The following is a 27,895-nucleotide window of genomic DNA, read 5'->3' on the forward strand; positions in this document are numbered from 1 at the left end:
GGCTGGGCCTGTTTTTAACTGGAACGCAAGAGGTTGCGAGGTTACCTAATAGAAGTTTATAAAATAATGAGGGGTATAGGTAGAGTTAATGGGGTAGTTGTCTTTTCTCTAGGATGGGGGATTTCAAGACTAAGGAGCACATTTTTAAGGTGACAGGAGAGAGATTTAAGAAAGACATGAGGGGCAAATTTTTCACATACAGGGTGGTTCACATGTGGAATGAATTCTGGAGGAAGTGATGGATGTGGGTATAATTACAATGTTTAAAAGACATTTGGATAAGTACATGAATAGGAAAGATTTGGAGGGATATGTGCCGGGAGCAGGAGGTGGAACTAGTTTAGTTTGGGATTATGTTCAGTATGTACTGGTTGGACCAAATGGTCTGTTTTCACGCAGTACCATACTATGACTCTATGACAGTTAAGACCCAATCACATAGCTGTGAGTCCAGAGTCACATTAAAACCAGAACCAGAACAGATTTTCTTCACAAAAGGATGTGAGTGAACCAGATGGGTTTTTACCACAATCATTCCACACTTGCTATTAGGCTAGCTTTAAATCCTAGATTTTTATCAAATTCAAATTTCACCATCTACCACAGTGAGATTCAAAGTGATGTTTCTGTCCCTGGGATTCTGGATTACTATTCCAGTGACTTTAACATGACGCTACTGCCTCCCTGGATTGTTAGGTAACAATAAAAGAAAATCACTGAGCACATACGTTTTTGAAAACTAGTTTATCTGCTTTTCTTGTTTATTTCTTTTCTGTTAGCCTATTATTTTGTTTCTTGTACAAACATACAATTTGTGGTTCCTGCTTTTGCTTCTTGGTTTGCAGTGTTGTGTATTTCAATGATTCAATTGATGTAATAGCCTCCTTGTTGCTTTTCCTGCTCAAAGATGCCCTTTACATTGAATCAGACTCAGTAAAATAAAATCAGTAGAAACCCCTGGTGACAAAGCTGCAAAGGTTCTCTCAGCAACTGCACGCAGGATGAACACCAAAAGTTATATTGCTTTCCAAAAGCAAAATTTGGCCATTGTTTTGGATTCAAAGGGATGGAACTTATCATGAAGCATTTGAAGGCTATGTGAAATTATTTTAATTAGTTTATTTAGATTGTGATCGTATAACAACAAACAGTTAAATATATTCAGAATACTTGATCATCTGCAGTCTGATTAATATGCGATGTCAATAATGTATGTCATCCAAGAGTTATGTAAATTTGCATATTGATCTGCATGTTTAACAGGCAGCACTGAAGATGGATGGATTGTATATGGTAATTCACAGTACTACATTAACCAAGAGGCAATGTCTTGGGATGATGCAAGGGAGTTCTGCAAGAAGGGATTTGGTGATCTTGCTGTAATTAACAGTGCTTCTGAAAGATTGTTTTTATGGAAAAAGGTAATTGAGTTTTCCTTTTTGAAAATGCTTATATTTATTTGTTGGTTATTTTTATAATTTCTTGAATTATATTACCTCAATATTAATCTAAAATATCATTGCAGATTTCGAAAGTCCAAAACACTCAATTTTTCATTGGTTTGCTTGTGGGACTTGACAAAAGCATTAAGTAAGTGAAAAGTCATACAATATTTTCTGTCTTTACCCTGACATCTCAGTTCCCTGGTCTGTGATAAATTAGCTTTTTGTTGGTATTGGAATAGAACTCTCTCTGTTGCAATAAATATAAGGAACTTTATCCGTGTCACCAAGAAAATAGGGGAAATAAAACCATCTAAACTGACCTTCAAAATCAATCAGTTTGTTCATTCATTTTCAAGATGTGTGCATTACTGATGAGACAAGCACTTATTCCCCATTCCTAATTGCCTTGGAACTGAGAGACATGCTAGGGTATTTCAAAGGGCAACTTAGCGTTAACCAAATTGCAATTGTCTAGAGGCGCATACAAGCCAGACCAGTTAAGAATAGCAGATTTTCTTCCTTAAAGAAGACTTCAACCATCATACCTGATCCCAATAAAGTCTTGAAAATTAGAAGTTAAAATAAGGTGCTGTATAGGCAGTTAGCCTCAGTGCTCCTGGGCCTGTGAAGTGATTTTAAATTAATCAAATCTTACTTTCTTTTATGTAGTGGCTAAACAGCATAGTCACTGCATAAATGCACTTCCTGCTGTGTTGTAAACCACATAGACCAGGAAGTTACTTTTTAGATGTCTCTTGATTAAACTTAAAATATAAGCCATAAGTATTAATTTAACCTGGAGTAGTGTTTTGTAGAGGAATAAGACAGTGCTATTTTCTGGACCTGTACATTTAAAGAAGCAAAAATGGCCTTTAGCAGAGTGATATGCTCTTCTTGTCAAATATGGGAGTTTAGGGAGAGTTTACGAGTTACTGAGGATTATATCTGAGATAAATGCTATTGGTTGTGAATCCTATCGGACCGAATGGATCGGTTGGAGAGACAGTTAGAGGCAATGAGGAACTTACACAAGCAAGGGGATGTGATGGATGGCTGTTATAGGAAGGGGGGAAAGTCTCAGATACAGTCACATAGATGAGTTAATTCCAGGAAAGGTAAGAGAGGTAGGCAGTTAGTGCAGGAGTCTTCTGTGGCTATCTCCATTTCAAACAAATATGCTGTTTTGGAAAATGTAGGAGGTGATGGATTCCCAGGGGAACGTAGCATGAATAACCAAGTTTCTGATATTGACACTGGATCTAATGCAATGAAGGGTACGTCGGGTTCCAAGAGATCAATGTTGTCAGGGGATTCTCTAGTCCGAGGTACAGACAGATGTTTCTGTGGCCAGCAGTGAAAAATCAGAATAGTGTGTTGCTTCCCTGGTGCCAGGATCAAGGATGTCTCAGAGAGGGTGCAGAATGTTCTCAAGGGGGAGAGGGACCAGCAGGAGGTCATTGTACACATTGGAACCAATGATACAGGAAAGGAAAAGGTTGAGATGCTGAAGGAGATTACAGACAGGCAGGAATTTAAAAAGGAGGTCCTCGAGAGTAGTAATATTGGGATTACTCCTGGTGCTACGGTCGAGTGAGGGCAGGAATAGGAGGATACAGCAGATGAATGCATGGCTGAGGAGCTGGTGTATGGGAGAAGGATTCACATTTTTGGATCATTGGAAGCTCTTTTGGCGTAGAAGTGACCTGTATAAGAATGATGGATTGCACCTAAGTTGGAAGGGAACTAATACACTGGCAGGCAGATTTGCAAGAGCTGCTCAGGAGAATTTAAACTAGTAAGGGTTGGGGGGCGGGGGGAGGGGGGGAGGGTTCCAGGGAGATAATGAGGAAAGAGATCAATCTGAGATTGGTATAGTTGAGAACAAAGGCAAGTCAAATAGTCAGGGCAGGCAGGGACAAAGCAGAAAACAAGGGAGAACTGATAAATTAAACTGCATTTATTTCAACGCAAGAGGCCAACAGGGAAGGCAGATGAACTTAGGGCATGGTTAGGAACATTGGAACTGGGATATCAGAGAAGTTATAGCTCAGGGATGGACAGGACTGGCTGCTTAATATTCTAGGATACAAATGCTACAGTAAGGATGGAAAGGGAGGCAAGAGAGGAGGGAGAGAGTGGTGTTTTTGATAAGGGATAGCATTACAGCTGTGCTGAGGGAGGATATTCCCAGAAATACATCCAGGGACGTTATTTGGGTGAAACTGAGAAATAAGAAAGGGATGATCACCTTATTGGGAGAGTTTTATAGACCCCCTAATAGTCAGGGAAATTGAGAAACAAATTTGTAAGGAGATCTGAGTTATCTGTAAAAATAATAGAGTGGTTATGGTAGAATCATAGACTGTGACTGCCATAGTGTTAAGATTTAGATTACATACAGTATGGAAACAGGCCATTCAGCCCAACCAGTCTACACCAACCCCCTGAAGGGTAACCCACCCAGACCCATTTCCCTCTGACTAATGCACCTAGCAATATTGGCAATTTAGCATGGTCAATTCAACTAACCTGCACATCTTTGGAATGTGGGAGGAAACCCATGCGGACACGGGGAGAATGTGCAAACTCCACACAGGCAGTCACCCGAGGATAGAATCAAATCTGAGACCCTGGCGCTATGAGGCAGCAGTGCTAACCACTGAGCCACTGTGGCACCTTAGATGAAGAAGGGTTTGTTAAGTGTGAACAAGAAAATTTTCCAATTCAGTATGTGGACGTACCTACCAGAGAAGGTGCAAAATGTGACCTACTGTTGGGAAATAAGGCAGGACAGGTGACTGAGGTGTCAGTGGGGGAGCACTTTGGGGCCAGTGACCATAATTCTATTAATTTAAAAACAGTGATGGAAAAGGACAGATCAGATCTAAAAGTTGAAGTTCTAAATTGGAGAAAGGCCAATTTTGAAGGTATTAGGCCAGAACTTTGAAAAGCTGATTGGGTGCAGATGTTCACAGGTAAAGGGACAGCTGGAAAATGGGAAGCCTTCATAAATGAGATAACGAGAGTCCAGAGACAGTATATTCCTGTTAAGGTGAAAGAAAAGGCTGCATGTCTAGAGAAATTGAGGGTTTGGTTAAGAAAAAGAAGGAAGCATATGTCAGGTGTATACAGGATAGATCGAGTGAATCCTTCGAAGATTATAAAGGCAGTAGGAGTATACTTGAAAAATCAGGAGGGCAAAAAAAGGGACATGAAATAACTTTGGCAAATAGAGTTAAGGAGAATCCAATGGGTTTTTACAAATACATTAAGGACAAAAGGATAACTAGGGAGACAATAGGGCCCCTCAAAGATGAGCAAGGCAGCCTTTGTGTGGAGCCACAGGAGATGGAAGAGATACTAAACTAATATTTCGCATCAGCATTTACTGTGGAAAAGGACATGGAAGATATAGAATGTAGGAAAATAGATGGTGAAATCTTGGAAAAATATCCATATTACAGCAGAGGAAATGCTAGAGGTCTTGAAACGCATAAAAGTGGATAAATCCCCAAGACCTGATCAAGTGCACCCTTGTAATCTGCGGGAAGGCAAGGAAGTGATTGCTAGACCTCTTGCTGAGGTATTTGTATCATCGAAAATCACAGATGAGATGCTGGAAGATTGGAGGTTTGATCACGTGGTGCCCCTGTTTAAAAAAGGTGATAAGGGCAAGCCAGGGAACTATAGACCAGTGAGCCTGACGTCGGTGGTGGGCATGTTTTTGGAGGGAATCCTGAGGGACAGGATGTACATGTATTTGGAAAGGCAAGGACTGATTAGGGATAGTCAACATGGCATTGTGCATGGGAAATTGTGTCTCACAAACGTGATTGAGTTTTTTGAAGAGGTGACAAAGAGGATTGATGAGGGCAGAGCAGTAGATGTGATCTATATAGACTTCAGTAATCTCATGGAATACAGGGAGAAATAGCCAACTGGATACAGAACTGGCTCAAAGGTAGAAGACAGAGGGTGGTGGTGGAGGGTTGTTAATCAGACTGGAGGCCAGTGACCAGTGGAGTGCCACAAGGATCAGTGCTGGGTCCTCTACTTGTCATCATTTATATAAATGATTTGGGTACGAGCATAAGAGGTACAGTTAGTAAGTTTACAGATGACACCAAAAGTAGAGGTATAGCGACAGCGAAGAGGGCTACCTCAGATTACAACGGGATCTTAATCAGATGGACCAATGGGCTGAGAAGTGGCAGATGGAGTTTAATTTAGATAAATGTGAAATGCTGCATATTGGGAAAGCAAATCTTAGCAGGATTTATACAGTTAATGGTAAGGTCCTAGGGAGTGTTGCTGAACAAAGACCTTGGAGTGCAAGTTCATACTCCTTGAAAATGGAATTGCAGGTAGGGAGGATAGTGAAGAAGGCGTTTGGAATGCTTTCCTTTATTAGTCAGAGTACTGAGTACAGGCATTGGGAGGTCATATTGCAGCTGTACAGGACATTGGTTAGGCCACTGTTGGAATATTGTGTTCAATTCTGGTCTCCTTCCTATTGGAAAGATGTTGTGAAACTTGAAAGGGTTCAGAAAAGATTTACTAGGATGTTGCCAGGATTGGAGGATTTGAGCTATAGGGAGAGGCTGAACAGGCTGGGGCTGTTTTCCCTGGAGCAATGGAGGCTGAGGGGTGACCTTATCGAGGTTTATAAAATCATGAGAGGCACGGATAGGATAAATAGACAAAGTCTTTTCCCTGGCGTGGGGGAGTCCAGAACTAGAGGGCATAGGTTTCGGGTGAGAGTGGACCTGAGGGGCAACATTTTCATGCGGAGGGTGGTACGCGAATGGAATGAGCTGCCGGAGGAAGTGGTGGAGGCTTGTACAACATTTAAAAGGCATTTGGATGGACATATGTATAGGAAATGTTTGGAGGGGTATGTACCAGGTGCTGACAAGTAGGACTAGATTGGGTTGGGATATCTGGTCGGCATGGACGGGTTGGACCGAAGGGTCTGTTTCCGTGCTGTACATCTCTATGATTCTATGACTCTATATGGTTGGTGCTGCTCGTGCCCTACTGCTCTCTTCATTGAACCAGGTTTGTTCCCCTGGCTTGATGGGAATGGTAGAGTGCAATATATGCCAGGCCATAACATATGATGTTGAAGTAGATTCTGCCGCTGATGGTCCGTGGTACCTCATTGGTGCCCAGTCTTGAAGTGCGAGATCTGTTGGAAGTCTATCCCATTTAGCATGATAATAGTGCATTTTAAATATGTGATAGTCACATGGTAATTGGCAAGACGTTTCCTTACACATGTTAAACCTGGTGCCATGAGAGTTCATGGGTTCTGGGATTGTATACCACTGTGTTTCCACCTTTGCTGGGCTTGTCCAGGTGAAGAAGGTGAACATGGGAATACTGCATTTCAAGCAGCTGCTTTTGTGCAGAACAGACAGAAAAATGATGGCTTCATAATAGGAGAACTGGAAAGCTTGCCTTCTCTCTCGCTCTCTCTCATTTCCAGTCCCTTGGAGTAATGGATAGACCCTTTAGAACAGAGATGAGAAGACACTTCTTCAGCCAGAGAGTGGTGAATATTATGGAATTCTTTGCCACAGAAGGCTGTGAAGGACAGGTCATTGAGTATATTTAAGGCAGAGATAGAGAGGTTCTTGATTGTTAAGGGGATCAAAGGTTATGGGGAGAAGGCAGGAGAATGATGTTGAGAAACGTATCAGCCATTATGAAATGGTGGAGCAGACTCGATAGGCCGAATGGTCTGATTTCTGCCCCAAGTCAGGGCAGAACTAATAAACCTAATGGTAAGGTCCTAGGGAGTGTTGCTGAACAAAGAGACCTTGGAGTGCAGGTTCATAGCTCCTTGAAAATGGAGTTGCAGGTAGATAGGATAGTGAAGAAAGTGTTTGGTATGCTTTCCTTTATTGGCCAGAGCATTGAGTACAGGAGTTGGGAGGTCATGTTGCAGCTGTACAGGACATTGGTTCGGCCATTTTTGGAATATCGTATGCAATTTTGGTCTCCTTCCTACTCGAAGGATGTTGTGAAACTTGAAAGGGTTCAGAAAACATTTAAAAGGATGTTGAGAGGGTTGGGGGGTTGGGGCTGTAGGGAGAGGCTGAATAGGCTAGGGCTGTTTTCACTGGAGCATCGGAGGCTGAGGGGTGACTTTATAGAGATTTATAAAATCATGAGGAGCATGGATAGGGTGAAGAGGCAAAGTCTTCTCCATGGGATGGGGGAGTCCAGAACTAGAGGGCTTAAGTTTAAGGTCAGAGGAGAAAGATTTAAAAGGGACCTATGGGGCAACGTTTTCACGCAGATGGAGCTATGCGTATGGAATGTGCTACCAGAGGAAGTGGTGGAAACAGGTACAATTACAACATTTAAAAGGCACCTGGATGGGTATATGAATATGAAGGGTTTAGAGGGATATGGGCCAAGTGCAGGGAAATAGGGCTAGGATGATTTTAGGATATCTGATTGGCATAGAGGAGTTGTACCAAAGGGTCTGTTTCTGTACTGTATACCTTTGTGACTCTATGACTCCATGTCTTATGGTCTTATGGTCTATCTCTCTCAGCCTCTCCAAAATCATGTGATGAACCAAATTCTCCAAGAACGCCAGAATATCTAAGAGTTTTGCTAATGCCAACCAAACAACTCATCAATTTAACAGCTACGGTCGCAGGTTAAAATCTAACGAAAAGTAACAAAGGTTGATGAGGGCAGAGCAGTGTACATGATCTATATGGACTTCTGTAAGGTGTTCAACGCGATTCATTATGATAGACTAGTTAGCAAGGTTACTTCTCATGGAATAACCATTTGGATACAGAATAGCTCGAAGTAGAAGGTGGTGGTGGAGGGTTGTTTTTCAGACTGGAGGCCTGTGACCAATGGTATGCCACAAAAATTGGTGCTGGGTTCACTGGTTTTCATTATTTATGCAAATGATTTGTATGTGAATATAGGAGGTGTGGTTAATAGGTTTTCAGCTGACACCAAAATTGGAGCTGTAGTGGTCAGCAAAGAAGGTTATTTCAGAGTATAATGGGATCTTGATCAGGTGGGCTAATGGGCCGAGGAGTGGCAGATAGAACTTAACTTAGATAAATGTGAGGTGCTGCATTTTGGAAAGGCAAATCAGGGCAGGACTAATAGCCTCATTGATAAGGTCCTGGGGACTGTGGCTGAACAAAGAGATCTTGGAGTGCAGGACCATAGTTGCTTGAAATTGGAGTCACAGTTCAATAGGATAGTGAAGAAGATGCTTAGTATGCTTGCTTTTATTAGTCAGTGCTTTGAGTAAAGGAATTGCAGGGTCATGCTGCGGCCATTTTTGGACTATTGTGTGCACAGGGCTTTGGTTAAGCCACTTTTGGAATGCTGTGCGCAATTCTGGTCTCCCTGCTATTGTAAGGATGCTGTGAAACTTGAAAGGGTTCAGAAACTATTTACAAGGATATTGCCAGGGTTGGAGGGTTTGAGCTACAAGAGTAGGCTGAATAGGCTGGGGCAATTTTCCCTGGACCATTAGCAGCTGAGGGGTATGGATAGGGTAAATAGCCAAGGTCTTTCCCCCGAGTGAGGGTGTCCAAAACTAGAGGGCATAATTTTACAGTGAGAGGAGAAAGATTTAAAAGGGACCTAAGGGACAACTTTTTCACACAGAGGGTGGTGCATGCATGAAATGAGCTGCCAGAGGAAGTGGTGGAGGCTGGTACAATGATAGCATTTAAAAGACATCTGGATGGGTATATCAATAGGAAGGGTTTATAAGGAAATGGGCTAAGTGCTGGCAAATGGGACTGGATTAGTATAGGATATCTGGTCAGCATGGATGAATTGGAGCGAAGGGTCTGTTTCTGCACTGTACATCTCTATGACTCTGTGACTCTCTGAACTTTAAACTGTGCATTCTTATTGTTTCCTTGTTTACCCTACACTCCTCCCTTTCAAAAGTCATATCCATATTTGTATGTGTTTGATAATATAGTATAAAATTATTTTCTTTCAAGAACACCATGTAGTTGGCTCCTTACTTTTGAACTAGTTCTATACATTTATTTAAAATGGGATATAGCTACATGCTTAGTAGAACGTTTAAAATATTTTTCGCTGTTGCTAAACGAGGAAGTTAAAATAAACTGGGACCTGATCCATTGCTTCTAACCTGCTCATAGCATTACCAGCACTGAATTACAGCGCACCTGCAGTTTTGAGTTGTGTTTTTGTGATAACGCTCAAGCAGATTTTGCTTTTGATTTTTGAAAATCAAATGCAGGTCAAAATTGACACAGTGCACCTCATAAAGGCAGTACAGAAGTTTAGCAGTAAAAACTGTTGTTTGTACCATCAATCACAGGAAATCACCATTGGATTATTGGATTTTAGGCCAATACTATAATTGCAAATATCGTTGGGGCTAACTTTTTCAGCAGAGGGATAGAATACAGGGGTTTCAATTTGACCCTACAAGGTATTGTCATAGCAGAATGAAAGCAATTGGAGTCTCATTTAGAAGATTGCAAACACTTCAAATATTGTAAAGTAGAATGAAGTAAAATGACTGATATTTTCTCAGATATTGACACTTGTTTTTGAAATGTTTTTCCAGATGGATAGACAATACTCCAGTGGATTATCTCGCCTGGGAAAATCATGAACCGAATTTTGCAAATAATGACGAGAACTGTGTTACCATGTATAGTCACTTGGGTAAGAAAATACTGTGCTTGATTGCAGACTTCAGCATGTATTTACCAGGTGTGGATGAAATAGTTGTTAATGCGAGAGTCAAGCCAAATTCCTTTGCTGAAGTGCATGTGCGTTTCATGATATAATAAAGTTTCGCCATCTTGGGAGCTGGAACAGGACCTGGAGGGCATGAAACAGTAGTATTATATTAAACGGGAGGGCTAGACTAATTAAGCTGTGTTGGTGGGACTAGGTGTATAAGAAAGATGTAGTAAAGGGGTTGACGGTTATCAAAGAAGGCCTATGGGATATTTATCTTTATTAGCCATGCCATAGACCATAAGAGCTGGGAGGTTATGCCAAATGTAGTGTTCAGCCTAGACACTATTCTATTAAGATATTAAAATGATTTATGAAGATGTTGCCAGGGCTGGAGAATATTAATAATAATGACAATATGGATAGTCTAAAATTTTCTTTTGCAACAGAGGAGATTGAGGGGGGATATAACTAAAGTGTATAAAATGGTAATGTGCTACATGGGTCTGGTCAAAGATACTGACTAGCATCATGACAGAAAGGTGGCCGAGAGAGACAGGACATGTACTTTGGTGCCTGGATGTACACTATTGGAAGGGAAAAGAATGTGGGCTGACAAAAGAAGATCTGGCAAAGTACATATAAGGAGGTCATCGCCCTCCATTCTCCTTGTTGAGGGCCCCATACCAGGAGGTATAAATTTAGATTGAGAAATTAGAGGGGATTTGAGGGGATTTTATGGTGGGTGATCTGGAATTCTCTGTCAAAAAGGCTGGTAAGGGTTAACATCCTCATGACATTTTTGAGAAGAACTTGAATTTTCACTATAAGGGACATAGCCTACATGACTATAGACTAAGAACTAGAAACTGGAATTAGGCTGTAAGGTTACCTGTTGACCAGTGCAAACCTGATGGGCAAATGGCTGCCTTACTTGCAGTAAATTTCTGTGATTCAAAGAGGGCTAAATGATTATCAACAGGGAAAAGAAAATGGGTTGAAAGTTATCTGAAGGCAACTATGAGCTTTATGAATACGGGTATTTAATATAAAAGTAGGAAAGTTATGCTCAATTGTTATAAAGCTTTCGCTTGGTCATAATTTGAATATTGGCTTCAGTTCTAGTTGCCACTCTTTACAAATATACAAGGTATAAGAACTAGAAGAGCATGGATATGGGAAATTGGATTAGTGTGCCTTTAGTGGTAATTATGTTGGTGCAGACTTGATGGGTTAAAGTGTCTTTCTGCATAGTATGACTCTATGACTCTATGACAGTTTGGCTGTGTGCCTTCTCTGTTATTAATGCAATCATGGCTGACCATCTGACTTAATTCTACTTGCCTGCCAAATCCCAATAGCCCTTAATTTGGTGAGAAGCTAAAGATCTATCTCAGCCTTATGTATGAGGAAGAACATGAAGGGCCTTAGTTATATGGATAGGTTAAGGAAAGCTCTATTCTAGGAGTAAAGTGTTTTGATGGGAGATTGATCCGGGTGTACAAGGCAGAGTAGACGTAGACAAAGATAATCTGGTTCCATTAGCTGATAGGACAAGGACCAAAAGATACAATTTTAAGATTTTACGCAAAAGATGAAGGGATGATGGTGGAAGAACATTTTTTTAAATGCAGCAAGTGTTAAAAACATGGAACTCACTCCATACAAGCAGAGATGATTAATAACTTGAAAAGAAAATTGAATAGGTTCTTGAGGGAAATTAACCTTGAAGGATAACATGATGGAATGGAAGAATACAAATGACTGGTTTGCTGTACAGAGAGTTCAGATGGACTTGGAGGAGGCATTGATCTTCTTTTGTAGCATATTGACTTTATGACTCTGTGAAAGTAAGTACATAAATGAAAGCACGAACATATCCTTGTGACTCATTGAATCTTTGAACACAAAACAGTTTATAAGTGATTTTCATGACCACGAGTGGGAGCAAAATTAAATTTTATCATACATCACTTTAAATTCCAGTTCAAGAATGACACACCTGATGGTGAAAGTACATTTTCTGCTAAGCATGAAAGTGCTCCTTTTTTTGTTTTTCAAGGATTCTGGAATGACATGAACTGTGGGCATCCATTCCCTTTCATATGTGAAAGGAGTAACAGTTCAATCAACACAACAATTGCTCCCACGGAAGCTCCTGGCCCAGGAGGATGCCCTCAAGACTGGATTCCGTTTGGAAGGAAGGTATTTATTTACAAAACTGTGAAGATTTAAGAAGCTATTCAGTGGGCCGCTGATGAAATAGAATAAGCTGAAATTTCTCCTCCTCTCCATCACCTCAGGGAGAAAAGTAGAGATGGACAATAAATCCTCCCCTTGCTAGTGACACCCATATCTCAAGCATCAGTGAAAGGTATAAGTAAGAAAACTACAGAAAGACAGTTGGTGAGGGATAAGAAGAATGAACACCTGCTAACTCTTTGGTGCTGTTCTGAGACACTCTGATTTGCTGATGATCCATTTGTTAATCACTGAGAGAACATGTGGATTGTGAGATTGAATGTATAAGTCAATGTGACCAGAGTGCATCATGATGTCACTTTGTTTGAAGATAAATTAGAGGGTAAACCAATTTGTGCTGCTGGCATTTTAATATGTACAAGCTGTATTCAGATCCCACATGTGCCATGGGTAAGCTCTGACCTCAGTTATTCATCAAACATACAAAGTTGGATTTTCTATGGACTGCAGCACCCTGATTCTGGGATCAAATTGGTGCTCCCAAGTCCCGATTTACTCGGACCCAGACCTGTGGAAGAATATTCATATTGGGGAACTCCTACTTGTTCTTCTCTGGGCTTGATGTCCAATTAAGGATAGGGGAGATGAGCAGAGGAGAGGCAGGCTCAATGCTGCTGGCTGAGATCCAGAGGACCAGCAGATCTAAGATTCTCAGGAGTCTTACCAGGTGAGGGGGCACTGCTCAAACAGGTCGTAAATCTTGAAGTTGTTTCAATGTGAAGGTACAGTGGTTAGCCTAAACATCATGGGGAGGATGCTGGGATATAGAACAGTGAGCAAATCGTTTGGAAGGAAAACCCCTCCAGTCAATAGATACCAGCTAATACTACAATCATTCCTTGATAATCATTGAATTATAGAATCCCTACAGTGTGGAAGCAAGCCACTGAGCCCATCGTGTCCACACTGCCCCTCCGATGCAGACCCCCTCCCTCTCCCTGTAATCCTGCATTTCCTCTGGCGAATCCACCTAGCTTGCACATTACTGGACACTACGGGACAATTTTTAGCATGGCCAATCCATCTAACCTGCATTTCTGTAGATTGTGGGAGGAAACCAGAGCACCCTGAGGAAATCCACGCAGACTCAGGGAGAATGTGCAAACTCCACAATGGTAGCCTTTATTTTGATGTCTTCCAGCCTCCATGGCCTGGAGAGAATCTGCTACCATTGAGCTGGTAAATTCTGCAAATAGTGAAATAAGAGATGATACAAACCAGCTCATATTTGGGGCTTAATAATGCAAATTGATTATCCACTTCTGTGGGCTGGACAGCTGACCTGCTTCCTAGCTTGCAGCCCTGAGAAAGGTCCCTGATTTTGGGAATGTACTAGGATACTTTCCTGTTATGACTTTTCTATTTTTCCCAGCAATTACCTTGCATCCAAGCCCACTACCTTGGGCCAAGAAAATGCCTCACACAAAATGGATGTTTGACTGTGGATGAATCCAGGAATGTGGAACTTGAGTCTGTTCTGAAAAAACTATTAAATTATTCCATAATGAATATGAAATTTATGCCAATCAGAATCAAGTGTAACATTAAGCTTTTTATTTTTATTATTTGATCTTAAGATCTGAGCAACACTGACAAGGCAACATTTATTACCCATCATGAACTGCCCTTGTTGGTGAGCTTCCCTCTTGAACTGTTGCTGCCAATCTGGTGTGAGTATGACCCAAGTGTGAATTCTGCAGGAGTTGAATTCAACTCAGTGGCTTGTTAGGACAGTTCAGAATACAGTATGGAGTCAATCACATTTCTGTGGATACTGAATCATGTGTAAGTTAGATTTTAAGGGTAACAAATTTCATTTCAGAAAAAACATTAATGAACCAGATGCTTTTTTATTGCAATCCAGTAATTTTGTGGTATCCATTTCTGAGATCGGCTTTTATTCCAGATTTAATGAATTGAATTTCACTTCTCCATTTGGCCTGGCAGTGTTTGAACTTGTCTTTGAAGCATTAATCCAAGCTCTGGATTACTGGTCCAATAACTATCATATTCGCCTTGCTTGTTAAGCACTTTGAGGAAATCATAAATATGTTGAACTGAAGAATGACTGTTGACTTCCAAACATTCTGCTTTTGACCACAAACCAGTAATATCTGCTGGAAATATATGATAAATGATGCTGGGTGAGGACTCTGTCAGTTAACAAGCACAGTGCCATTCCTTGAGGTGATAATATATTGCTTTGAATTAGAAAGGGTGGCAGATTTCCTCATCTAAAAGGCATTACTGAATTACATGTTTTGTTTTTATCAACAACCTGGTAATCTCAGGATTTTTAGTAATGATTCCAGATATATAATCTCATGAAATTTAACTGTCTTCCAGTTGCCTTGCTATACGTTGAACTCGCAGCTCTAGATCATTAGTCTGGGCTTTGAATTTACTAATGCAGTAGCATTACAACTATGCTACTATTCTCCTTTGACTCAATGTATACACATGTAATGCCCAATAATGTCACAGCAGATGTATAACAGACAAAACACTTGCTGGATGATTTTATCATGATTTATACCAATTTCCAAGTCTCTTCCTCCAAAGTTACACCAGTGAGGGTTGAAGCCCTGGAGAAATCCATCCCAACAGAATGTCTTTAAGGGCTGTAAATTAACTGTCTGCTGAAATATTAACTGCACTTGAAGTGTTTGGGCAGTAAGTTTCAGTGCTTTGGGATTTATCTAAATTATGGTTCACTACAATTACTACAATAGTTGCGGAATTGATGGAGTACTCTAAAACTAAAATAAAGTTTACATAGGAATTAATAACTACTTCAAATTGTATCTATGCATTAAGACACAAAGATATTGAGTAACCATGTAAGAAACTTAAAGTTTCTGATTGCAATGGCCTAAATATTTTTTCCAGACTATGTATTGACGTCCATAATACCACAAAAAGTAGGTAAAGGAGTAGGCCTTGGTCCTGCTCCACCATTCGGTTGGATCTTTGCTGGTCTGACATTCCTCATGTCCACTTTCTGCCTTTTCCCCAGAACCCTTGATTTCCTCACTGATCACGAATCTATCTACCTCAGCCTACAATATACACATGTCCCCACAGCTGTCTTTGGCAAGGAGTTCCAAAGACACACAACCCTCTGATAGAAATGTTCCTTTTCATCCAGTCTTTAAATGACACCCATTACAAGTTGTTCTGCTATAACACGTGTTTCATCAAGGCAAATTAGTTGTAATGCAATTGATGAATATGGGACGCTATTTCTAAAGCATGAACTTTTCAAACGAGCATTTGCTGCAATACGATTGCTTTGCCAATGATTAAAGTGCTTTTTTAATTGTGTGATTTTTATATAGTGTGGGGTCACACAAGAACACAGCCATTGCATGATAGAAGAACTACCTGCAATTCTGAGACTATGCCATCTGGTCCTAGATAACTCCCATGAGGCGAAACATCCATTCAATATTTACCCTGTCAAGCCATTTAAGAATTTTACATGCTTCAAGGAGATCACCTCTCATTCTTCTAAACTCCTATGAGTAGAGTCCCAACTTGTTTAGCCTTGTCTCCAAAGATAATCCATCACATCAGAGATCATCCCAGTGAACCTTCCCTGAACTGCCTCTAATGAAATATGTCTTTCCTTATATAAAGTGACCAAAACTACTCCCAAGACTCAAGAAGTGGTCTCACCAGCACTTTGTACAGTTGTAGTAAAGCTTCCTAACTTGAATACTATGTGCTAGCTTTCTGCATTTAATGTACAAGTAACCCCAAGCCCCTTTGTGTTGCAACTTGCTGCAGTTTTGGTCCACTTAAGTGATACTAGGTCCTTTTATTTTCCCTTCCAAAATGAACAACCTTATACTGAAAACAACAAATGCTGGAGATCACAGCAAGTCCGGCAGCATCCATAGAGGGAGACCAAGCTAATATTTCGAGTCTGGATGGTGCTTTATCAGAGTTGAAGTGAAGCATTTGTTGTTTCAGTATAGATTCCAGCATCTGCATTAACTTGTTCCTAAACTTCACATTATACTTTATTTGCCAACTTTTTGTGCATTTACTTAATTTATCACCATCTCTCTGTAAACTGTTTACATACCTCTCACAACTTGTGTTTCTATCTACTTTTGTGTCATCTGCAAATTTGATGATAGTACATTCACTTCCTTCCTCCAAGTCATTAATATATATTGTAAACAGTTGCAGTCCCAGCACTGATCCCTGTGGAATCCCATTGGTTACAGTTTGACAGCCTGATAAACGATCCCTTATTCCCACTTGCTGTTCCCCATCCACTGCAGAATTACTCTCCAGTCAGGCAGATCCATAATAATGTGTTATGAAAAAAATTGTTATGTTTTGTGCTGCAAAAAACAGAATGTAAAGGGTTAACACCTACCAGCAGAGAACTATTATCAGAATAGATGTGTCACCTTCAAGGTGACCACACAATGGCAGCCTGTGATGTTAAATTTAATTAGGATTATGCACAAGTAATCCTAAATAACATTTGTCAAAAAACATTTTTTTTTCAAAGTTGAAATTTCACATTATTTCATATGTACAACATGGTCACAACCAATCTGATATGGGAATCTTCCTAATCACACATCAGGTTCTGATATGCTCGAGATTTGACACATTTATGCCTACTCAAGTGGAACCTTGAGTATCTGCTTCTGAGGCTTTACAACCTTATGAAGAGAGATTGAATAGACAGGGATTGTATTCCTTTGTGCAGGTGATATTGAAGGGAATACAATTGAACTGTATCAAATTATGAGTTGCGTAGGCAGGTTAGACAGGAAGGAATGGTTGCCCCTAATGGAGGAATCGGGGGAATAGATTTACAGTAAGGAGCAGGAGTTTCAGATATGAGGATGTGAGGATTTGTTTTTCAACTAGATGGTGGTGAGAACATATTGCCTTTAGGCATGGTAGAGGACAAAACCGTCATAACATTGAAGAAATCTTTAGATGTCCACTTGAGATGCCAAGGCCTACAAGACTCTGGTCTAACTGCTGGGAAATTGGTTTAGAATAGGTAGGTGCTTTTTTTTATTGATAGCCTGAATGGCCTTTCTCTGTGCTGCAGACTTTTATGACTCTAAAATAGAACAATCATTATTGGCTACCCTTCATGCATTGCACTTACCCTATGGCCGATTCACCTAACCTGCACATCTTTGGATTGTGGGAGGAAACCGGAGCACCCGGAGGAAACCCACGCAGACACGGGGAGAATGTGCAAACTCCACACAGTCAGTCGCCTGAGGCTGGATTTGAACCTGGGACCCTGCAGCAGTGCTAACCACTGAGCCACCATGCCACCCATCATTGTCTGTATATGTGACACTGAACTTGAGAAATTGGCGAGGATATAAAAGCAACAATGTTCTCTATCACTCTGCCAATAGTTAGGGCAAATTTTGCTTTGTAGCTTTGATTTGATTTGATTTGATTTATTGTCGTCACATGTATTTGAGTACAGTGAGAAGCTTTGTTTTGGAGCAGTGTAGGCAGATCATAGTAAACAAAGATATAGAGATCAAAGTGTGCTTAGACAGAGCAAGGCATACAGATTACACTGCCTTCTATGGTGTATAAAGCAAGATTAGCAAGATCAATGTTATTTGAAGTTAGAGAGTCCATTCATCAGTCTAATAATGGCAGGATAGAAGCTGTTCTTTAAACTGTTGGGTGCATGTGTTCAAGCTTCTGTATCGGCTGCATGACAGAAGAGGTCAGAAGAGAGCATTACTGGGGTGGGAGGAGTCATTGATAATGTTGTCAGCTTTTCTGGGAATAGGAAGTCTTCATAGTGTCCATGGATGAGAGGTAGGCTTCTATGACGCTCTGGTTCTCTGCACACAATCTTCTGTCATTTTTTTATGGTCCTGGGCAGAACAGTTGCTGTACCAGGCAGTTATGTGCTCAGACAGTATGCCTTCTATGGTGCATCTTTAAAAGTTGGTGAGGGTCCTTCTAGACATACCAAATTTCCTAACCTTCCTGGGGGAGGAAGAGGCATTGTTGTGCCTTCTTGACCATTGCATCTACATGGGAAGTCCAGAACAGATTGGCGGTTATCATCACCCCTAGGAATTCAGTGCTCTCAGCCCTGTCTATCTCAGTTCTGTTGATGTAGGTGGGAGCATGTCCTCCTCCTTTCTTCCTGAAGGCAATGATCAGTTTTTATGTTTTGTCAACATTGAGACAGAAAGGTTGTTATTATTGTACCACATTACCAAGCCCTCTATCTCCTTCCTGTATTCTGACTCATTGTTGTTTGACATCCATCCTACCACAGTAGGGTTGTCAGCAAACTTATTGATGGCATTTGTTCAAAATTTGGCGACATATTGGTGTACAGGAAGTAGAGTAGGGGGCTGAGAATGCATCATTGAGGGACTCCAGTGTTGAGGGTTATGGTGGAGGAGGTGCTTCCTTCAGTCATTGTGGTCTCTGGGTCAGGAAGCTGAGGATCCAGTTGCAGAGGGTGGAGCCAAGACCAAGGTCACAGAGTGTTGAGATCAATCTGGAGGGGATTATGGTGCTGAAGGTGGAGCTGTAGTTGATGAACAAGAGTCTGACGTAGATGTTCTTGTTGTCCACGATGGCTCAGTGGTTAGCACAGCTGCCCCATAGCACCAGGGAGCTGGGTTCAATTCCAGCCTCAGGTAACTGTCTGTGTGGAGTTTGCACATTCTCCCTGTGTCTGCGTGGTTTTGCTCCGGGTTCTCCAGTTTCCTCCTGCAATCCAAATAAAGATGTGCAGGTTAGATGAATTGGCTATGCTAAATTGCCCATAGTGTTCAGGAATGTGTAGGTTAGGTATTAGTTAGGAGTAAATGGAGGATAATAGGGTAGGGAAATAGGTCTGGGTGGGTTACTTTTCAGAGGTCAGTGTGGATTTGCTGGACCGAAAGGCCTGTTTTAACACTGTAGAGATTCTATGATTTGTTCCATGGATAAGTGCAGGGCTAGGGATATGGCATCTGCTGTGCACTTGTTACACCGATAGGCAAACTGTGGGGGATCAAGGCCGGCTGGGAGGCTGGAGTTGATGTGGGTCATGTCCAGCCTCTCAAAGCACTTCACAATTATGGACAGCCATTGGGTGGAAGTCATTAAGGCACATTGCATGTTCTTTCTTAGGTAATAGGATGATGGTAGTGTTCTTGAAGCTTTGGGGACTTTGGCTTGTAGGAGGGAGAAGTTGAAGATATTGGTGAATATCTCTGCTAGTTGGTCTGCACAGGATCTGAGTGCTTGGCTGGTGACACCGTCTGGGCCCATCACTTTCCTAGGGTTGTCTCCCAGGAAGACTGATCGGAAGTCTGCAGCAGTGACTGAGAGAACAGGGGCATCTGGGGCTGTCAGCGAAGGTGTCACTACAACTCTGGCATTCTGCTCAAACTGAGCATAGAAAGCATTGAGGGCATCAGGGAGAGATGTCCTTTTGTCCATTATCTTGTTCTGCTTAATTTTTTATCCTGTAATGTGTAGGCCTTGCTACAGGCAACGGGTATCCACATGGTTGGTTTGGGTCTCTAACTTGGTCCGGTACTGCCTCCTGGTATCTCTGATGGCTTTGCAGAGGACATATCTAGATTTTCTATATAGGTCTGGATTGTCTGACTTGAATGCCTCACACTTGGTCTTCAGTAAGTAATGGATTTCCCATTTCATCCAAGTTTTTTGGTTGGAGTACACTGGGATTGGTTTCTTTGGCACGCAGTCCTCCAAGCACTTGCTAACGAAGTCCATGACATTGATGGCATACTCATCAAGGTTGCCTGCTGAGTTCTTGAATATGGTCCAGTCCACTGATTCCAAGCAGTCCTGGAGAAGCTGTTCCATTGCCTCAGACCAGTTTCAACTTCTGTTTGTAAACTGGGAGGAGGAACACAGTGCTGTTATCTGATTTTCCGAAGTGAGGTTCAGAAATGGAGTGGTAGGCATCTTAGATGGTTGTGTAGCACTGGTCAGTATGTTCAACCTTTAGTAGGAAGGAGATGGTGTTGGTGGTATTTTGGCAGCTTCCTCTTGAGGTTGGCCTGATTGGAGTTGGAGACCTTGATGAATAAGGCCTCGGGGAGCTTTGTCTTATTGAGGAAAGTCAAAGGGTAAGCACAGTGCTATTGCACTATGAATTCAGTCTTTAATCCATAAACAACTGATGGTTCAGGAAAATCCCAATCATCCCGGGTTGGTCAGGTATTTTGCTCAACACAGTGTAATGCTGAAACCAGCACAAAGCCAATAATAATAATTACTTAAATGGCTTTGCTTTTACAAGTTTACTGATCATGCATCCCAACAAAAATAAACTCCAAAAAATGTTAAATAGTTAAATCAATAATTTTTCAGGAATGGAGTTTTGTGGCTGCCTTCCACTGTTCACCTCACATTCATCAATGGAAGCAAGAATTAATGCATACACAAAATCTGACTTAGTAAAAGGAATATCAAAACTGAGATCTTACAAATTAAAAGTCAGTTTCCCACCCAACCCTACCTGGTTAGGTATATTACAGCCAGTGCGAAGCCAAGATATCATGAAAGGAGCTTTGGGAATTGCAATCACATCGCAAGGCATAATCTTATTGATGACTTTGATCCCTGCATGTAATGACTTGTTTTCATTGCAGAATAGAAGTTAAATTGCCCCAATAAATTGCAGAATAACTGGGTAAAACAAAACAAAGGTAATAAATGAAGCCACGAATATTAGTGGGAATGTTTTGAGATCTTCCATTCCTAGGCTCAACTTTCTGATCTTAAACAGGTGAGGTGATGGTCTAGTGATATTATCACTGGATTGTTAATCCAGAGACCCAGGTAATGTTCTGGAGACATGGGTCCAAGTCCTGCCATGGTAGATGGTGAAATTTGAATTCAATAAAATATCTGGAATTAAGAATCTAATAATGACCATGAAACCGTTGTCAATTTTCAGGAAAAGTCTGGCTGGCCCACTAATGTCCTTTACAAAGCTGCCATTCTTACCTGGTCTAGCCTACATGTGACTCCAGACCTATAGCAATGTGGTTGACTTTTAACTGTCCTCTGGGCAATTAGGGATGGACAAATAAGTGCTGGCCCAGCCAGTGATGCCCTCATTCCATTAATGAAAGGAAATCTTCAATATACGTTCACTTGCAGGAAATGCAAGAGCAGCTTCACAATATGTGCCTCTAACTTTTTAAATAAAATTTTGCTAATAGAAAAGAAAATGATATGTCACCCATATTCTTTGTCCTGAGAATTGGTTGAGCTTAGTTGGCTGGATTGTTGGTTTACAGATCAGCGTGATGCCAAAAGTGTGGGTTCAATTCCCATCACCAGTTTGAGGTTGCCATGAAGGACTCTCCTTCTCCACCTCTTCCTTTGCCTGAGGTCTGGTGGCCATCAGGTTAAATCACCACCAGTGAGAGAGCAGCCCCTATGGTCTGGTAAGACTATGGTGACACAACCATGGCCCCTTTGTCAGAGAATCAAATTCTTTGTCCTTCAACAACTCCCAATTCTCTACAAAGCATGAGTCTATTTAATAAACTAAATATTTGGAGCAATAGCCCGTGATAAGATACAAATGAACACTTTGTCCTGATGAGCAACCTCTGTGTCATCTTTAATAACTTCTTTTTTCCCTATTGAAACATCTTTGACTTCCTTTTCATAAATGCCATAATATTGGGTAATTCTCTGAACTTTTCTCTCCTGTTTCTCCTCACCTCTAATGTGTTACATTTTCTTCTGTATTATTGTATTGTTATATGTTGAAATCAGAACTTACCGTGACTCAAATAAATTCTTCATCTGGGAGCAGAACAACTCAACGACTTTCTTCCTCTTCCATTCTTCTTGACTCCACAGGCCCTAAAAAACTCAGTAAAATCCAAAAGAACCGTGGATGCTGTACATCAGAAACAAAAGCAGACGTTGCTGGAAAAGCTCAGCAGGTCTGACAGCATCTGTGAAGAGAAATCAATGCTCGTGTTTCGGGTCTGGTGACTGGTTCTGAGGAAGAGTCATCAGATCTGAAACATTAACTCTGATTTCTCTTCACAGATGCTGCCAGACCTGCTGAGCTTTTCCAGCAAGTTCTGTTTTTGTTTAACAAACACAAGTTTGGCATCACTTTACCACTGCTTCTTAATTTTCCTCAATTGCTTTCCAGTTCTCTGCATCTCATATCATGAGTGTGCCTCCTAACTGAAATTCCTCAATATTGTTTGATGAAACAGGGCCTGCCAGAAACCATAATATAATGAGTTACTGATAACAATGCAAATCTCCAGTAAAATTCAGTGATGAACCTGAATTCTGATGTGATATTGCTGCACATTTCTAAAAATATTACTCTGCGTTATACAATCTAATAACTTGGCACATTTTGATGCTCTTTTCTAGTGTTTCAAGTTTTATGGCAAGGAAGAAGCACAGCAACGGTCTTGGAAAGATGCGAGAGATATTTGTATAAAAGAAGAGGGAAACCTAGTCACAATTCAAAATGCTAAAGAACAAGGTATGTAATGGGGAATGCAGAGGGCTGGACTTTTTAAGGCCCCTTGGTTCCCACCTGCTCCAGCTAAAATAGCAGGGTTAATGAGGAACATGCCCAGGCTTCTGATAGTTGCCCCACCATGACTCAATGGTAGGAGTGGATTTAATTGCTTGAAGGCAATACGCCACTTTCTCAAGAAGGTCCACCACTCTGAGTGACCAGCCAGTCTGAGTGACCACCAGCTCTGTCGTGCCAGTAACACTGATTGCAGCAAATGATGGGGCCTACTAGCATTTCCACATAAGCAAAACGCTCAGGTCAGTCCAGGTTTGGAGAGTCTCAGTGAGGATGGAGTGAGCAGGTTCAAGAGACTGGTGAAAGACCTCAAGGAGTTCTGACAGAGTGCACCAAACAAGGGATACCCCCTCTTCCTTACCTAACACCAGCTTGTGCAGGTCAGACTTCTTGTGTGTTGTGATTTTCCCCCAACACCATCCACACCCCACACAGATACCAGTAAATTACAGACAACAGTTGTGTGATGATGTCCTAAAATGGCTATTAGTTTGACATTCCAGAGCTTCCACAGGCCTATAGATGGATGACTGCCTGTCATCTCTCTGCACACTGTAAAATTTCTGACAGCTTGGGCACTGTCTGTAAACAGTAATAGTGGTCAGGCCTCCTTCTGGATTTTAGGTGGCCCCAGCTTCTGACTCCGATGGGGGTGCATGAAATCCAGCCCATAGAGTCATTTACTGATGAGAAGTAGGAAAGTTAGCCCATTGATTCCATTCTTTTTCCCTAATCCTATAGCTACCCAATTGATCTCCTGCAAGTGCCCAATGAAATTAATTTGGAAACTGTAAATTATTTCCCCTTCTACCATACTCATGGGCAGAAAGTTCCTAGTCATTACCAATTCCCTCATACAAATGTTCTTCCTTGCACTTTCCTTGCATCTCTTCCCAAAATCTTATATCTGTATCTCCTTGTCTTTCAGATTCCATCCGATAACAAGATTTCCTTTACTTAAATCTGCCATAATCTTGTAAATATCTTACAAATTTTTCCTCAATCTCCTTTGCTCTAAGAAAATAATATCATCAGTTTCAACTTAACCTTGTAATTAAAGACCACATCCTGTAATAATTCTGATTATCTCCATCCTCTCAAAGGCCCTTGCACCCTTCCTAAGGCTTGGCATCCAGAATTGGATGCTGTATCGCAATGGGATCGTAAACTTGGGTTTTATGAACATCCCTGCTTTTGTATTCAATGCCTCTTTTTATGATGCTCAAAATTCCACGTGTTTCGCCGAACGTTTTCTGAATATGTCCTGACAACTGCAAAACTTCATGTACATGCACCGTCAGGTCCCTCTGTCCCTGTACTCTCTTTAGAATTCTGCAATTGGGCTAATATTGTCTCTGCCTTTCCCTTATGCCAAAATGCTTCACTTTGCTCTTTTTTTATCTTCAACTCCATCTGCCACTTGTCTATCCATTCTGCTTCGTGTTCCATTTCAATCGATGACTATCATCCTCATTTCATGACACTGTTGTAAATTTGGTACAATCAGCAAATCTAATTCCTTAGATCTTACTACCCTAATGGAAGCAGAAGCAGAAACGATCAATGATGTCAAAGTAAATTGTTTAGATACCTGAGGGTGATAACTTTGAAGGGACATGGGGTTTGAGTAGGGAGAATGGGAATGATGGGATTGTTCATTATGTATTTGATGGGCCAAATAGCCTTCTTTTGTTCCTTAAATAATTCTTTGAGTCCATGATTCTTACCCACCAATGATGTTCAAGTAATTGCCTTGTATTTGTTAACACTGTCCTTTCATCTGTCCTGAAATAATGATGTCTCATTTGCCAGAACAGAAGACATATCCACTCAAAACATAGCCAACCAATACAGTAATTACTGCTTCTCAATTTTCTTCTTTTCCATTACTTTTACCATCTCTGCTTTGACTAACATTTTGTCATATGTCATAGAATCATAGAGTCACAGAGATGTACAGCATGGATACAGACTCTTCAGTCCAACCCGTCCATGCCGACCAGATATCCCAACCCAATCTAGTCCCACCTGCCAGCACACGACCCATATCCCTCCAAACCTTTCCTATTCGTATACCCATCCAAATGCCTCTTAAATGTTGCAATTGTACCAGCCTCCACCACTTCCTCCGGCAGCTCATTCCATACGTACTATCTTCTGCGTGAAAACGTTGCCCCTTAGGTTTCTTTTATATCTTTCCCCTCTCACCCTAAACCTATGCCCTCTCATTCTGGACTCCCCGACCCCAGGGAAAAGACTTTGCCTATTTATGCTATCCATGTCCCTCATAATTTTGTAAACCTCTATAAGGTCACCCCTCAGCCCCCAACGCTTCAGGGAAAACAGCCCCAGCCTGTCCAACCTCTCCCAATAGCTCAAATCCTCCTACCCTGGCAACATCCTTGTAAATCTTTTCTGAACTCTTTCAAGTTTCACAACATCTTTCCAATGAGAAGGAGACCAGAATTGCATGCAATATTCCAACAGTAGCCTAACCAATATCCTGTATAGCCACAACATGACCTCCCAACTCCTGTACTAAATACTCTGACCAATAAAAGAAAGCATACCAAACGCCTTCTTCACTATCCTATCTACCTGTGACTCCACTTTCAAGGAGCTATGAACCTGCACTCCAAGGTCCCTTTGTTCAGCAACATTCCCGAGGACCTTACCATTAAGTGTACAATTCTGGATTAGTGGTGCTGGAAGAGCACAGCAGTTCAGGCAGCATCCAAGGAGCTTCGAAATCGACGTTTCGGGCAAAAGCCCTTCATCAGGAGTCCTGATGAAGGGCTTTTGCCTGAAACGTCGATTTCGAAGCTCCTTAGATGCTGCCTGAACTGCTGTGCTCTTCCAGCACCAGTAATCCAGAATCTGGTTTCCAGCATCTGCAGTCATTGTTTTTACCTCATTAAGTGTATAAGTCCTGCTAAGATTTACTTTCCCAAAATGCAGCACCTCGCATTTATCTGAATCAAACTCCATCTGCCACTTCTCAGCTCATTGGCCCATCTGGTCCAGATCCTGTTGTAAGCTGAGGTAACCCTCCTCGCTGTCCACTACACCTCCAATTTTGGTGTGATCTGCAAACTTACTAACTCTACGTCTTATGCTTGCATCCAAATCATTTTTGTAAATGCCAAAAAGTAGAGGGCCCAGCACCGATCCTTGTGGCATCTACTGGTCACAGGCCTCCAGTCTGAAAAACAACCCTCCACCCATGTCTTTCTCTTAAAAAGTGCTGACATGAAAAGTGCTCACTAAATATTCTATCCTAGTCCTGAATGTCAAAGCAATAATCCTCTCTTTTTCCTGAAGAGGATCCATTTCACCTCCTGCTTCTCATATTGTATTTACATGCCCTAAGATCATAAGACATGGGGGCAGAAATTAGGCCATTCAGCCCATCAAATCTGCTGTGCCATTCATTCATGACTGATAAGTTTCTCAACCCCATTCTCCTGCTTTCTCCCTGTAACCCTTGATCACCTTGATACTCAAGAACTTATCTATCTCAGTCTTAAATATACTGAATGACCTGGCCTTCACAGCCTTCTGTGACAAAGAATTCTATAGATTCACCACTTTCTGGCTGAAGAAGTTTCTCCTCATCTCCCTTCTAAAAGGTCTTCCCTTTACTTTACGCTATGCTCTTGAATCCTAGTCTCTGCTGCCAATGGAAACATCTTCCCAACATCCACTCTTTCCAGACCGTTCAGTATGCTGTATGTTTCAACTGGATCTCCCCTCATTCTTCTAAACTCCATGGAGTATAAAACCTTGAGTCCTCAAACGTTCCTCACATGGTAAGGTTTTTATTCCTGGGACCATTCTCGTGAACCTCCTCTGAACTGGCTCCAGGGCCAGTACATCCTTCCTGAGATATGGGACCCAAAACTATGCACAATACTCCAAATGTGGTCTGACCAGAGCCTTATTGAGCCTCAGAAGAACATCCCTGCTTTTATATTCAAGTCCTCTCGAAATAAATGCCACAATTGCATTTGCCTTCCTAACTACTGACTCAACCTGCAAGTTTGAGAGAATCCTGGACTAGAACTCCCAAGTTGCTCTGTCCTTCAAACTTTTGAATTTTCTCCCCATTTAGAAAATAGTCCATGCCTCTACTCTTCTTACCAAAGTGCATGACCTCACACTTTCCCACATTGTACTCCATCTGCCACTTCTTTGCCCACTCTCCCAACCTGTCCAAGTCCTTCAACAGCCTCCCCATGTCTTCAATGCTACCTGTCCATCAACATATCATATCATTTGCAAACTTTGCCAGAGTGCCCTCAGTTCCTTCATCTAGATTGTTCATGTATAAAGTGAAAAGTTGTGGACCCAACACTGAGCCTTGTGGAACACCACTTGTCACTGGTTACCATGCTGAGAAGGACCCTTTACCCCCACTCTCTGCTTTATGTCTATCCATGCTAGTACCTTGCCTCTGACACCATAAGCCCTTTCTTTACTCAGTAGCCTCCTGGCAGCACCTTGTCAAATGCCTTCTTGAAGTCCAGGTAGATAACATCCATTGGCTCTCGTGGTCTAATCTGCTCACTATTTCCTCAAAGAATTCTAGCAGATTTGTTAGGCATGACCTCCCCTTGATGAAAACGTGCTGACTTTGCCCTATTTGACCACACATTCAGAAGTATTCAGAAGTTTTATCCTTCACAATGGATTTCAGAATCCCATGACTGAGGTTAAGCTAATCAGTCTATAATTTTTAAACCAGAAGATTAAATATAAGGGTAAACTAGCCAGTAATATAAAGGAAGACTGTAACTTTTTAAATAGGGTGTCATTTTAGTAATTTTCCAGTCCTCTGGGACCCTCCATGATTCTAACGATTCCTGAAAGATCACCACTAACGTCTCCA

The 27,895-nt window shown here is 41.4% G+C and overlaps 1 protein-coding gene across 1 annotated transcript in view; it reads left to right on the top strand.

The window, feature by feature from the left end:
• mrc1a (mannose receptor, C type 1a) overlaps positions 1-27,895 on the top strand; it is a 152,068-nt gene that overhangs the window by 94,393 nt on the left and 29,780 nt on the right. Inside the window, exons 17-21 of the mRNA XM_072575908.1 lie at positions 1,264-1,421; positions 1,526-1,590; positions 10,048-10,148; positions 12,229-12,371; positions 22,839-22,953. Coding sequence (XP_072432009.1) covers positions 1,264-1,421; positions 1,526-1,590; positions 10,048-10,148; positions 12,229-12,371; positions 22,839-22,953 — 582 coding nt within the window. The remainder of the gene's footprint in view (positions 1-1,263; positions 1,422-1,525; positions 1,591-10,047; positions 10,149-12,228; positions 12,372-22,838; positions 22,954-27,895) is intronic.

The sequence above is a fragment of the Chiloscyllium punctatum genome, chromosome 8 (assembly GCF_047496795.1).
Source record: "Chiloscyllium punctatum isolate Juve2018m chromosome 8, sChiPun1.3, whole genome shotgun sequence".
Classification (NCBI taxonomy): Eukaryota; Metazoa; Chordata; class Chondrichthyes; order Orectolobiformes; family Hemiscylliidae; genus Chiloscyllium; species Chiloscyllium punctatum.